The 15,811-nt window shown below is 38.9% G+C and overlaps 1 protein-coding gene across 1 annotated transcript in view; it reads right to left on the reverse strand.

Annotated features, from left to right (window-relative positions):
- LOC115425995 (metal transporter CNNM4) overlaps positions 1 to 10,756 on the reverse strand; it is a 56,293-nt gene extending 45,537 nt beyond the window's left edge. The window contains exon 1 of the mRNA XM_030143904.1: positions 9,315 to 10,756. Within this exon, the coding sequence (XP_029999764.1) occupies positions 9,315 to 10,722 (1,408 nt within the window). The 5' untranslated portion in view covers positions 10,723 to 10,756. The remainder of the gene's footprint in view (positions 1 to 9,314) is intronic.
- Between the last annotated feature and the right edge of the window lie 5,055 nt (positions 10,757 to 15,811).

Genomic DNA, 15,811 nt, shown 5'->3' on the forward strand with positions numbered 1-15,811 from the left:
CTTTTAAAACCAAGCTGTGCCCATGGGACATGCAGATGCTGCAAACACTCTCTATGTTTGGTACGACATACCTGTGTGAACAACTGTTCTCTCTGATGAAAATAAACTAAATGTCAAACAGGAGTTGTCTTGCTCATGAACACCTTCACTCAATTCTGAGGATTTCCTCAGCACAGAGCCTGACCCCAAACATTGATGAACTTGTATCCAAGATGAGACACCAAGTATATGGCGCAGACTAGTGAGCATCACAGAGCAGCAAACTGAGGTTTAATGCATTTTCAATTTTTAATACAGTTTCATTTTTTAATTTTTAAAATATTGGCCACTGTGTATTTGAGTTTGACACCCCTGGTGTAGACCAATCACTGAAACACATAACAACACATACACAATTTTACACTACAAATACCAGAAATACCCATCATCATTCTGCTGATTGTGAACAGCCTTTAAGTATAAGTGATACACAGTTTACAAGTTCATTTTGTAAAAATGTTTAGGATTTTCCCTCATGACATATTAGAGATGTTATGTCCTTCACTGTGTTGTTTTGGAAGTTCCATAACAAAAAAAGACAGTCGTTCAAATTCAGCAAGAACATAGTGATGACAAAATAACTATCATGTACTATCACTGTGCAATATGTAAAACAAGCATGCCATTCTGTGCTTTTTATGTCCATCTGTCACTATTTACTACATCTACAGTTCCTAATAATCCTCAATAAAGCGTTTTTACTAATTACCATCAGACCATATGATGTCATTCAAGCGGTCCAATCAGTGAGCTGCCTATATGATGGCATGTTTATTACTTGCGACTCACTTGAAACAGTCAGCATGACCAAAACACAATCATCATTATATGGAAAACAAAAATTCAAATATATAAGAAAACAAAAATGTGCTTCATAAAAATAGATTTACGAAGCTTATTCCCAATCATTCTTTTGCAAAAAAAAAAAAAAAAAGTGCCAGTCTGAGGTATTTAGTTTTAAGGATTTATTTTTAGAGTCTTCATAACACAAATAAATAAATGCAGCCCACAGATCTAAATCAATCGCACCAGCTTTATTTTCCACAAGTCTGAGTGCTGCTGACAGAGACATCAGCCACTAACAGTGTGAACGAATGATGCCAAGTGTTTAGCGGCTGTGACTCAGCAGATCACCTGAGAGACTGTATTAAAAATAAAAGTGAAAACATCTGTTGACAGACACACAACCCAAATGAGCTGATGACAATGGCAAAAAAAGGCTTTTATACTTTCTGCCCAGTTGTTAAAAAGGCACAGACCTGAGAGACTACAGGGTCATTAAACTCCATGCTGCTTTTCTGTATGATGGCACTGAATTTTATTTATCTTCCAAAAGATGCATAGTAAGGTTCATTATCCCTACACCCTAAAACAGGTGAATTTTTAAATCCATTCTTTAAATAATTATGTTTATTTTCCATTTAGCCTAAAATAAGCTTTTATGTTGTCACCTCTCCTTCCTCAAGATGATTAATAAATAACCTGGGTATATGCAGGAATACTATAAATATCATTTATAGTGGCTGAATGTGCAAAGAAATAATGAAATACAAATGAAGATTTCATTATTTGTAGTGTTGCAGGAAGGCGCTGAGAAGTGAATAATATGCATAATTATTAACAGAAACTAGCCATACTTCTACACATTTTCATCTGTAACACACTTCCTCCCCACCCAGCATGGCAGAATGTCAGTATGAGAGTTCAAAATGATTTTCATGTCAAAACTGATGATTTTTAGATCAAAAGGGAAAAAGTATGAGAAGCGTTTTATTCTTCACTTCAAACTATGCAAAGTTGTTTGGGTCATTACATAAAAAGCCATAAACAGCTACTAAAATATAGTGTGTATTTTTAGCCATAAAAACAAATGCTGCATCTGCATGGCCTATTTCTCACTTTCATGAACAGCTTTTACTGAATAATGCAGGAGAGATGTGTCTGTTTCCACTATTTTCAATGAGCAAACTTCTCGTTTTGCCTGTCCTCCCACTTCTTCATTTAACTGGCTCACTCCCAGCTCCAGTCACTGTTACACAACCTGGTGTATACTATTTATAAAATACTGTGTATGTATTGATGAAGACTATTAATAATTTTGCAAATGCAGCTGTAAATGTGTCAAACCAAACAATCAATCAAACAAAAACAGAACAAACAGACAGGGAGTGAAACACATGGGGAATATAAATGGTGGACAGTCCGAGAGAGACACACCCACTCAACACATAAAGAGGAGTGGAGATTCAGGTCTGTCCTGTGACAGTCCTTATCGACATGGGATTGAGTAATTCTCTACACACAGTTATAAAGATCTGTCCCTCTAACAGTTTACAATATACACAGATACAGCATGTATTGTTCACAGTCAATAATGGGTTAAAGGTTAAAATGAGAAATGAGATTAGGGTCCTCTATAGTGTGTACTTTATGTGTGTGTCTGTATACGGGGAGTGTCACCCACTCTGAGGTGTGTTTTAGTGTTACATGGGTCATTCTGTCAGAGCAAGTGATGGAGTGAACTGGTATGATTGTATTCAATGAAGAAACAAGGGAGGAGAGTGCAGTAAAACCAGACAAATACTCTGTCACCTTGCAGGTCTACCTACTTAGTATATATACCATAGTACAGTATGTTCTACTGCAGCTGGGTGGTAACACAATCACATAATTTTAGAAATACACTCTATATATGTTGTTTATTCAGTGACAGACTGATACCAACCAAATGTACCACTGAACAACACAGGAAATCATTCCTGCCTGTGGCTGTCAGACTATAGAATTCCTCATTATAACCACATCATTTTTAATAACACAAAAATATTTTTGTACACTTATTTCTGTATATTTCTTTAAAAATCACAGTAATAATATACTGTCTAGTACATGTTGTACAAATTGTTGTTCTAATTGTGTCTTGATAGAGTGTTTTGGTATGTATATTAATACACTCTCTCAAGACTCTCTATATACGTTTTTTTTTCTTCTTTCCTTCTACTTTTTAGTATACTTGAATGGAGCAACTGTACCACACAATAATTTCCCTCTGGGATTAATGAAGTATTCTGATTTGGATTTATGATTGTATATTAATTTAGATACAAGATGTGCCAAAAATCTGACTTTACAGTGTCAGTGAGACAACATTAAACAAACTTCTGTAATGTGTGGACTAGGCCTTTAGTGCTGACAGATTGACTGTTGTAGCAGCAAACATCCCCTGATGGAACGCTCTCTGTAAAGTGCAGTATTACACAGAAAGTGTTGGTCCATTTCAAATTAATGTGAACAGGAAAAAGGAAGTCTCATACCATGGGCTTAAAAAATGTACTTAACACGACTTGATATTAATGATAGTAATTTACTATATCTCATGTAGAACAAGTTGTGATACATTGGGCATAATCAATAAATTGCTAAGACTTTCAAACTATGCAGCCTGGCCAAAAACAGACGCCATCTTGATTTCATTTAACAAATAGTTCATGGGGCATCAGGGTGAGAAAAGAGGTGGATGAATCTATTACCCATCATGCCTAGTGCCTCCAGTACAAGCCTGTGGTGGGTGTTATGATATGGGATTACTTCGGTTGGTCACGTTTAGGTTCAGCGTTTCATTGTGTGTCCATAAAATGACAGAAATACATGTTGTGACACCGCATAACCCTAGGAAAACGAAGCCACAGCACATGTTCCTGTAACCAAAGCTAAAGGTGGTTCAACAGAGACCGTAATGACTTTGGGACTTGTTTTTCGCTTGGTTGTGTGCACGGTAAACATGATGGAAAGCATTCTTCAAGTGAGTTTACAACAGATGGATGATTCAACTGGTTCTATACGTTTGCTAATGTAAGTGTTATGTAATGTATGGATGACTATTTACAGATTCATTCATGTATTTCATGATTGTTTACATTTGTTTTTTAAAATGCATCCTGGGCGATGGGGTCGCAAGTGAACAGAACTAAATACAAGTCTATACAGCCAGGATGCATTGGTCTGCACTGTACTTGACCACTAGACAGTAGACTGACAGTGGACTGTGGATTGCTAAGGGACAATATAGTACTTAACAAAATGCAGATGGATTGGCTGATATCACTGTTGCCCTGACAAGATTCAACACTGTTATTTTTATTGTTACTAATTTTGATGTCATTACAAACTAGAAAATCCTGATCTTAATGAATGAAGCAATCAATCACTCGATAAATGTTTCTGACTGAGCATCAATAAATTCAGCAATAAATCTTTAACTGAACATCAAACTACAAATATCTGGGAGATTCAAGGTGTGATTTACATTTCTGAGCAATTGTTTTTTCCAACAAAGTCCATTCCACTTAAAAAGCCTCATAAAATGCTACTGAATACAAATTCTGCTGATACAGATAGCTGTAAAACATCCTTGTGTTTCGATTTCTAGTAAACATTAACGAAACCTCCTACATCCCTGACAAGGACATATCATAAACACACATCAACAGTGTAAGAGATGGTGCTTTGCTGAAATGAACATTTTAATGATCGATACAAAAAAAGTTTCCAGTTTTATTTCTGTGACCTCTACCCATGAAACGCAATACTATTAAAATACTGTAAATCCTACACTATATATCATTAATATTATGTATATAAAGAGTTCCAAGTTAAATGGATTAATTTACAGTTCTGGCCTCTGGATGGGAGATTGTGAAATCCTTTTAACAGCTTCCTTATTCTGCACTAAAGTAAATTAAAATCTATTGTGAGGTTCTTTGAGATATGCTGCAAGCTAACAGACGGTTATTAAGCTGCAGCACAGTTAACAGTATCTTAGCGTCAGGGTGGGGTGTTCAGATAAAAACTGAGACACTGATAAATGGCAGACAATGAAGACAGACCTGACAACCACAAACATAACACAACTGGAGAATCACAAAGAGTCGTTTTAAGTCCCACCCACAGAGGCACATGTACGAGGGCTGTTCAATAAGTTCATGGCCTCACCCAGAAATACTGGTTGTTATAATACAGGATGTTACATTCTTTCGTGATGGGATAGTGATGCTTGAACATCGATGGACCAAGTGCATTGCTGTAAATGAAGATTATGTTGAAAAATAAAATATAAATTATCAGTCTGTGTTGTTCTGTTCTGGGTGAGGCCATGAACTTATTGAACGGCCCTCGTATTCACAAGTAATATTTTATCCTGTATATGCAACATGAACAGCAGAAGTATGTTGAAGTTCCTGAAATACTAGCAAAAGATATTCTAAAACTACATAATTGCAGGTGAAATAACTACAATCTGATTAAATAACCTACTGATGTGCCCATGTGATGTTTGCTTACTTTCCAAAAGGTGTACTGAGAACTAAATTTATCTTTGATTTTGGCTTTAAGTTCAAATCAGTGTTATTTAACAAACTGTACAGGGTTTTGGGGTAAGATGAGATATTAAAAAAATATTATAATAATCTCCTTAAAAATCATTTTATCATTGTGCTTGTTTTGCATTTTTTATTTTGTTTACCTCAAAATTTTAAGTGTAAAAGAAGAGTCAGAGTGACCTTTTTCCATTATCTGCTGGTATTCTACAGAGAAGCTGAGTCCTGAGAAGCATTATGTAGGCTGGTCTGACTACCTGAGGGTAAAACATGTGACAGTCTGTTGACAGAGTGAAATCTGCCTGCAGTGACTTCATGCTTCACTTGTGTTTGTGTGTTTTTCAAATTATGCCTCGTGTCCACTGAGCCTTCTTCCCCTGAATCAAGACTATAACAGAGACAAAACAGGCACTACCTGCATTGTCATCCACTAAAACTACTTACAGACATCAGGACCATTAGAAGTCACATCATTTACTCCTATGTTCACTTTTTTCTGTGTGTTAATATTTGCAGCCCTACGTGTCATTAAAATTTGATGTCATCTAATAAGCTATCTTCATCATTCACCTAAAAGGTCACATCCTGTTGACTGACAGGGCTGATGGTGAAAACACACACAGGAAGGAGAAATGTCAGCATATTGATGTGACGACTGTATTTATACGTCCCTTGTGCATTAAATGTGTCAACTGTTCTTCAGCGTCTCAAGCTACAAAGCTCAACTTAAACAATACTGTGTACACAAACTGCCGCTGTTGGATGCCATCACCACGGAAACGGATGCCGAGCAGCAAGTGAGTGGAACTTGAGATGGAAGCGGGGAGTCCGGTCAGAGGGGAAGCAGGGGGTCGGCAAGCAGTCAAGCCTGTACGTTACCATGCCAACTGGGTCCACAGCTACCAGAATCACAGCGTGGAGGCTGACGTAGCAAAAAATATTTAGCAACTTTGGGAAAGTAGTCACTGTTCTGCTTGTGCAATGCCTGCCAGTCAACCTGTCACTCAAACAGTCAGAGTGTGACAAAACAACTGAGACCCCACAGTCGATGTTCTCTAATGCTTTTTGTCTTTCCAGTTACAGTGACCTGTCAAATCTGCTGTCATGTCATATCCTCTTTTCTCCTCATCATACTCATAGACAGCAGAGTCAAAAGATACCCCACCTGATACTTCTTAAACTCTGCTTTGCCCAAATATGAGGTGCATTAAATTGGGAAAAGTATTCTCTTCATGTATTATTTACATATTGACTTACAGATTTTAAGGTTTTACATTTGAAGAATCATATTTTATTGGAGCACAAACCCTTACTGACCTAGTCTGGGTGTCCTCAGGTCTCCCTATGATTGGACTGAATTCTCTCGGTTTGGAAAATTAATTTAAGCTACTGTTGCCTGATCTACCATACTTCCACCACCATCACGATATGACCACGTGCCATGAACATATTGTAAAAGCCTGAGATACGCTGAGCAAGAGAAGTCATTTCATTGACACGTACCATGAATTCACACTCAGTATACCTGTCAACTCTGGATATATACCTGATGCATTCATACCACTTGGTGAATCAAGTAAAATTTTAGCTTCTGTAACATTATTCATCTTCTGAAGCTTCTGTAACATTTAAATTAGTAACATTCTGTAACATTCAAATTAGTGGCAATTTTGAGGATACAGAAAGTTGGGTAAATGTGGGTAAAAAGAAAGGTACTTCTACACTTCCCCTTGTGGGACTAATAAAGGTATATCTTATCTTCTATGGTTCAGAATACAGTTTAGATTCAGGAAAGACAACATGTAAGGCAGCAAGGTGTCAGGAAAATTAAAATTTAACTTCTGACAGTTATGAGTTCTTTGTTAAATGAGTGTTCAGTTTAATTGTGTTGTCTTTGAAAAAAAAAAGTATTTGTGAAATAATTTAATGCATCTCTTCATTCAATGGAGTCTATGTTAACAGTACTTGTTAAACAACCGCACACTCATGCTAAAATATTTACCTATAATAATTAATGTGGTCATTGCAGGATTGAACAATGTCACTGTACATCCCATATATCCCTCACATTGTGCAAGCCTTTAAAAGGTTCATTAAAGTTTTTGCTGGGTCCATTTTCAGATTAAAACTTTGAGCATAAGTATAAGCAGAGCAACATCACTCAAATTCAAGACCAAGCAAGATCACTTAATATAACTGCTTAAATCACTGACAATGTTTGAGCCAGCGTACATTGTTAGGCTTACAGTGTGTGTGCAGCTAAGTGCTATTTGTGTTATGGGGATACAAATACTTGTTTACAGCCACTTTATGAAAAAATGCAACCCTTTAAGGCACAAAATGCAGGTCCCTATAATGTACATCATCAGTTTTTTAGGTTTAAGACTTGTTTTAAAGTACAGGTTAAGACAAGTTTCCATCAAACTAATGCAAGACGATGTAATCTCCCCTAAAGTGATGGAAATGCACAAGTGTAGATGTGTGTATGTGTGTCCAAAAGCACTGTGGTTTGTTGCCAAAACCTCCTGACCTGCCAGCAAACACTATGAAGATGAGCTGCAGAGCTGTTTCTTGGCCAAATGTCACACTGTGCTGAGCATCACAGAAACTGGCGGATCTCTACAGCGGCTCAGAGGACAACCAGAGAAAGAGATGTGTATCTGAGGAAGTTACTCTGGAAACTCAATCATAACATCTTACCGTCAGTGCTAAGGCTTACAGTTAGATAATGTTGCTACTACTCAGACAGAAAGCCAATGCCTCCTTCCCCTTCTGCACTGGGAAACAGACACAGCAAAAGGGTGTGTGTGTTTGTGTCTCCACTGTCTGTGACCTTGAGATGAGATGCCTGAGAAAGGAAAAATATATCCCTGCGGGGGATGGCGTCAGTGTGCGTGTGTCCTCCTGAGAGACACAGTGTGTATTTGTGTGAGGGAAAGTAGCAAAGCAGCAGAGAGAAGTTCAATGGGGAAGTGTTCTGATATCACAAACCTGACTGAGGTTACGTTGGATTTCTAACAAAGGAGCACCAGCTCTCAGCAAAGTCACTTCATTCTTAGACACAGCTATAGATTTTATGCTCTACTTCCTTACCTATTACGTTGTTGTGTACTTTCTCTTGAAGAGTCACACAAAAGTATTACAGGCTGAATACAGAACAACTACATCTTCCTGCACAGAGAAACAACAGCTGACAAACTCAGGCTTAAACCTGACAACGGAAGTGTGAGGTCTCATTATTATCAAATATATAATCTATAAATCTACAGCAGCTTCATGTGCATTTCACTCAACACCATATAACCCATGACCTGACAAAACATCAAGACCAAAAAGCAACTTCATGAAGTTAGGTTCTTTTCAGACCACATCGAATGCATTTCAGTGCAAAGTAAAATAAAACAGAATTTAATTAACTGGCTGACCTTTTAAAGCCTGCTGGTGAAAATCTGATTGCACAGACATCCATACTTCAATGACATATAGGTTTTATTGATTGGTCTGTTCCATTAATTGGTCAAAGGTCAACCTCTTGCCTCCTCCTTTAAACAAAGCATAGACTGATCACTAATCCAAAGTCAGCAGTACAACTGACTGGCTGCTTTTCATTTAACTTAACTCACTGCCAGATTTGCCTGAGCATCAGCCACAATCATCACTACAGACAGATGTAATGTAATCGGATCAGTCTAAATACGGGTAGTGACAAAGGTTAAACAAGGGAGATGTGTGCCACAACAAACAAAATCCTCATCTGTGTGGTTAAATTAAAGGCTTTGCTAGTTTCCATTAACAGTAACCCCCAGTTTGACACTACATGACTAAACTCACAAGGCATCCCTGAGGAAACACACCTGACTCATGCATGACAAAGCCTTATTTACATGTATTTCCACAAACCTTTCTTGAACTCCTCCAGCATGGAGTCCAGCTTAGTGTCATGGAAGACGAAGTGGACCGGATGGTTATAGAACTTGGTGATGGTCTTCAGGGTGGTGTTGTCATCCGGGTCGACAAAAGCCAGGTCCTTGACAAACAGGATGTCCACTATGTTGGACCGCTCGTCCTCGTAGACCGGTATTCTGGTGTATCCGCTCTCCATGATCTCGGACATGGTGTTAAAGTCCAGCACGGCATCGCTGTGGATCATAAAGCAGTTGCTGATTGGTGTCATGACATCCTCTACTGTTTTGGTCCTGAGCTCCAGCGCGCCTTGGATCATGTTGAGCTCCTCTTTCACTAAGTCGTTGTACGGTTCAGTAACTTTCAGCATCTCCACCAGCTTCTCCCGGTTGTACACTGTGCCGATCTCCTGGCCCAGAACGCAGTCCAGGATCTTGCTGATGGGCCAGGACAGAGGGAAAGTTAAAAGCATAAACAACTTAGTGAGCAGGATGGTGTTGGCTCCGACTGCCAGACCGTGGCGAGAGCACAACGCCTGCGGGACGATCTCACCGAAGATGACGATGCCGATGGTGGAGGCGACCACAGCACCCAGACCTGAGCCTATGAGGTCATCCAGGAGGATGGTGAGGGTGGTGTTGACCAGGACGTTGCCGAGGAGTAAGGAGCAGAGGAGATAGTTACCCTTCCTGCGGATGGGCTCAATCTTCCGCGCGTATTTCTTCTCCTTCTCGGTTCCGCAGCTCTGCACGATGCGGAGCTCCATGGGATCCAGCGCCATCAGCCCCAGGTTCAGCCCACTGAACATACCGGACAGCACCAACAGGAAGGAGATGAGGATCACCTGCAGCCAGATGGGCAGCAGGGACTTCTTCTCCTCCACTACCCGCAGTTTGCCGTCCTTCTCGTCCAGCAGGTGCCACTTCTCCTCCTCGAGGCTCTCGCGGACACACAACCCGAACACCTTCACCATCTCGTTCTTACGGAGCTGTTTGATCAGGAGCTGGACCACCCCGGTGGTGTTTTGGTTACTGACGGTCATGTCTCCCTTAACTACTATATCCTTAGTGTGTTCTGGACAAGTCCTGTTGTGGACCTCGACTGCGCCCAGGTTATCATCCTCTTTATCACTGGAGTACAGTTCCATAAACCGGACCAGACCCGAACTGTTCGGTAGCAAGTGGATCCCGTAGAACCTGAAGAGGATGTCGCTGCCCTCGGTCACCTGAATAACTCCTTTCTCGGTAGTGGCTGCCGGCGTGTCGCTCTTCTCCAGCCTCATGCCAAGTATCCGAGTGGCGCCCCTCGACTCTGGACCCACCGCTTCAGTCTGGCTGCCCGCTAAAACACAAGAAAATACGAATAAAGTTAGAGTAAACCCTCGTCCACTCGAGTCTATCGCCATGTTTGTTTCGCTCACTGCGAATGGGGGAACTGACGTCACGTACTCGTTTACACGAGCCCACCCCCTCATTTGCATACCTCGAAAATGTAGCCAATCCGCGGTGAGAACGTCACTTGAAAAACGTGACCGAGCCCCCTCAGCTTTGGTTTTTTTAAGGTTGACTCATATTTGGCTTTTAAGGCCGACTTTGATTTCAAGATAGTGGCCAGATATTTCTAAAAACAGGAAGTCTCATCAAGTATCATCAGTCTACCTCAGACTGTAAAAATACTTTTAAAGAATACTACATAATTTTAAAATATTTCATATGTATCCTCTGGATAATTTCAGACATTTTCAATGGTAATTCTAATCTCCATAAATCTGCTCTAGCTGTTTATATGAGATAAAACAAGATACATGATGACTTCTATTATCCTTTACCTTCTTATTTTTGATTGCAATACTTTTCATTTGTTTGTTTGTTTATTTTTTTTTTTCATCCATGCATTTATTCAATTATTTATTCATTCATTCATTACATTTCATATTTAGTAACATTACGTGAGCTCTATAAGCATGTTGGTTAACCCAGTGTTTAAAAATAGTGAGACAGTAAGTGGTAGGATTTTTATTGACAGCAGCTGCACAGTGGTTGTTTTTTAGGATCCTAACTTGTTATCATTCACTGACAACTCACAAACATTAACTGATAAGAAAATAATGAACCGGTAAAGTGCGACAAGTCAGAGGAGACATCACTACTATGACAAGTGATGTTAGTCTACATATATACATGTTGTTCTTTAGGAAAGATCCCCATCTTGTGGTCAATTTTAAACACTGCACTATAAAAGCTGAAATATTTGATGTTCATAGATTAATCACAACCAAAAGGCCAGTCTGATAGTGTCATATGTAGTCTAAGCAAAGCCAGCATTTCATTTAATTATTAGTTTAATCCATAAATGGAAACAGATTTGTGTGATATAAAATCATGGGTACAGTTTTCAAGTTCATCTTGAGGACACATCTGGACACCTCTAAAAAAGACTTTGATAATATGATTGTTAAAAAGTGAAAATCCCGAATCATATGGTCTTTGACAAATATTGGTATGTAATGAATGGGAAGGAAACACACCTCCCTGAGTTTTAATGCTTGGTGAACAGTCCCAAATGCCTGTAGCTTCATCTCACGAGGCCCTCTAGTGGCTATGTGAAACATTGCAGTTTTATTTACACGTCAAGAGCATAAATTGGGCTTGTCACCTTAGTAGCCCCCACCCACTTATAAAAAGAGTTTAATGACAATTATTTAGCATACAACAGTTCATATGTGTTAAAGTAGGAATCAGCAGTGCACAAGTTCATGACTAAATGAGTACTAAGCTTATCCACAATTTGAGCATGACAGTAGTTTTTGCTTCTGTGCACTGTACAAACCCAACACCCTGACAGACTGTTTTCATGTTCAGGTGAATACCAGCACTCCTGAAACATTAATGATTAAATCAGTACAGGTAAGGTATTAACACACTCAAAGTTACCTGTACAGCCTCGGCACTCCGAAGCCTAAATGTCATTTTTCACCAATTACTACCATTAGAAATTCTTAAACGTGTTCAGGGAATTTGACTTTTGGTGACTGTGATGGTTGGACATGTACATCTCAATCATTAGTATATTTATTGTAGGATGCATTGTGTAGAGAAGAACCATGTGGATCAGCAAAACATTTTTAGAATACAAAATATAATGATTATGTATTTAATTGAAGGTTAACAAGGTTGATAGGTGGTGAATTATTAGATTTCTTGGATTTGTTTTTGAAATCTGTATTATTTCCTCTGAGATGTAAAAGGCATTAGTAAAATACAAAGTGGAAAAGTATATCTGTACTATAGTAGGATATGAACATACTGTCATCTTTCTGTTAACACAGGACACATAGGAGAGAGATATAATGGATTATAATATGTGTGTTGCAAATTATTATTATTATTATTATTAGTAGTAGTAGTAGTAGTAGTAGTAGTAGTAGTAGTAGTAGTAGTAGTAGTAGTAGTATTTATATACCAGCTCCTCCAATCCATTTCACACTGTGAAAAAAAAATCCACATTAATCAAACATGAAACAAAAATTTAACTTGAACTTGTTGCAATAAAAGGTCTACATAAACATCAGAGATCACACTTCAATTATGTCTACATGTACATAAATTTACATCTCATATACATACATACATGTGCATTAAGATTTAATTCGGGGCTCATGTTACTTTATTCACACTGTTACATGCGAGTTAAAGTTACCAGTAAGGAGTATTGACAATATTCACTTTGAATAGTCTGACAGAATACATAAAAAAGTGCAACTGACTTTTAATTTTAAAATAATGCTCCAAACCAACAGAAGATGTACTATGATGCTCTCCACTGGCTGAAATAGATAATACATTAAATCGTCTCTTTAATTTCCAAACGCTCTAAAAAGTGAGGTCATGGGGAATAGATAACCATGTGATGTACCTTTTTCCACTGACTCTCTTAATATAATTTAATAAAACAGAAGTAAGACCAACTGTACAAAGACTGTGGCTGATTTATTAGGTCAAAGAGCATGCTCTGTGTAAGATACACACACTTACTCCCTCTCTATCTAGCTGTGTGGCCTACAAATCCACAAAGAATGGACAGCTTCAGCAGAATGTCGTCTTCAGCTTGAGCTGTGATTGGGCCAGAGGAAGGGGTGGAGGTAAACAGGGGGTGGTTTTAGAGCCCCAACGAGAGAATGGGGGTGGGGGGGGGGGGGGTGTAGTAGGGGGTGTAGTAGTGAAGCAATAAAGACAACAGAAAAGGTTTTGAAGAAGCAAAGGTTTTGCAGCTCTCATACATGTGGTTTATATTTTATGGCTCTCTTTCTAATGGGTCCTTTGATATACAGGGAACTTCATCACCTCTGGAAGCATGTGCAGAGCTTTTTGAGATTTGTTGTAACATTTACAAATAGATGTAGTAACATCAAATTATGAAAAGTCTATTAGAATAACTTGCAATGTTTGCAGTGCAATCATCACTCAAACATTTCTCTTGTTAACTTCTGCTAATGTCTATCAAACAAGTTAAGTAAGTAAAGCTATTATTTCATCAGTTTGTTGGGAGTAAATAGTTAACCACAGCTTTATCAGTGTCACTCCAGGTCATTCACATCATAAATGTGTGTCCCCACAGGTAGAGGTGCAAGTCTCTGAACCCTCTTTCTCCTGTCAGTTTCAAATCTGGCCTTTTTCCCAGCTCGCTTCACCCCCAGTCCTCAACTATTCAACTGTTAAAGCTCCAGCCCACTGTGAAGAGACTTCTATACGTATGTTCAACCCTTCGCACTTTAGTCCTCACTGTTAGTCCATTGTGACCACAGTGACGCATTCAGTTCCAGCCGTGGCCTGTGAAAACTAGTTATGGCTGCAAAGAGAAAATATCAGTCAACAGAGCCTCTGGTTGATCTCAAATGGAATAGCTGGAATAACTCAGGGGAAATGTGATATTGTAAATATACACCAAGTAAACACATTTCAGACGTGCCTTATGTGTGTATTCTCAAGTGGTTGGATTAGTTACCAGGTAGTAACTTTTGATCTGGCCTCTGCGTGGCATCTGAGAGGGACAAAGGAAGACAGAGACAAAATCTGAAAAATAAGCTGTCTAGAAGGAAAAAGATGATAAACATCTAAATTAGCAAAGGCTGTATTTCTATGGTTCCTTGACTACTCAACAGTCACCGTGGTGTAAAGTGGGCAGTGGACATGGTGAGCTACATTCACTTTGGTGCAGAACAGGATTGTGGTTCAGCATGCACGTGGTATTCGGTCTCCTTTATGGTGGAGTTATGGTCTGAATCAGCACTTCAGTGACATTTGAAACATCAGGGCTATTTCTGCTTATAGCCCTACACAGAAAATATGCATCCATACACACTTGTAGAAACGAAGACACCATATCTCTTTGCTGGAGGATCTGCATTACTTCAGATCACATAAAGACTGCTGATGAAATCCTATGATGAACCGTAAGATTGGAGGCTATTCTTCTGAACTTTGACTCTGTTGATAAACACCAGAGACAGATCTATCTGTAACATTCTCCCTGAAACTGGATAGACCCAGCACTGACAGAGCTACACACCAGCACCACACTGCTGAAGGTCAATATCCTCATATCTGTGTGTGTAGTGAACAGAAGATAAGAGCAACAGTGGAGGCAGGACAGAAGGTGTTACTGGTTAACCTGAGTAAATGCAATGATCCATCACAGTAGTGTTAAAATCCTGCCCTTCTACTTTTATATACTTTAAATAACATATCTTTCAGGTCTGAGATGTGCAAAACCTATGTAAGTCACATGGTGCATGATTTCAAAGCACTATGAAGTGTTATCAGTCTGGTGCATCCAGACTAAACTGAATCCTAGGAGGTGGATGGATCTATCTTTTCATGTCTTTGCACAATGTTCAATTTATGAGGAAACAGCAGTGAAGAAACGTTTACAAAGTCCTCATTACACCAGGCGATTCAGGATCACATGAGCCACATTTAGGACTTCTTTGATCCAATTTGAAGTAACCAAGCTTAACACTCACTAAAAAAACATAATTTTAACAACAACTACTTTGCAAATAAAGTTGAAGTAAAGCTGTGCCAAAGACAGAACCAGAATCCTGATAGTAGATTTTTGAAGATGTCAGTGTACATTTCTATGTTTTTGACAGTTTACAAAAAAAATGACAAATGGCTTTGGAGTGAATTAATATTTAATGGTGACTCTTTTGGTTTATCATTAAACTGACAGCTCTGTCTTTTTTATTCCACACATGTGTCCCCATCTTACCTGAGCCCATGCCACCTATATTGAATTGTGTGCCAGACTATGTTGCACAATGTCAAACAGTTATGTAGCATTTAGACATTGATTTGGCACTAAAATGAAACCCTCCCATGATCGTCCAGAAGTATAAAATCAGATGAGACTCATTCCGAGCGCTGTTCGGGCCAAAGAGTTGGGGTTCACTGTTCGCAAGTGCTTAACGCTGCAACTGAAACTTGGAAGAAGAG

This window comes from Sphaeramia orbicularis, chromosome 9 (assembly GCF_902148855.1).
Source record: "Sphaeramia orbicularis chromosome 9, fSphaOr1.1, whole genome shotgun sequence".
Lineage (NCBI taxonomy): Eukaryota > Metazoa > Chordata > Actinopteri > Kurtiformes > Apogonidae > Sphaeramia > Sphaeramia orbicularis.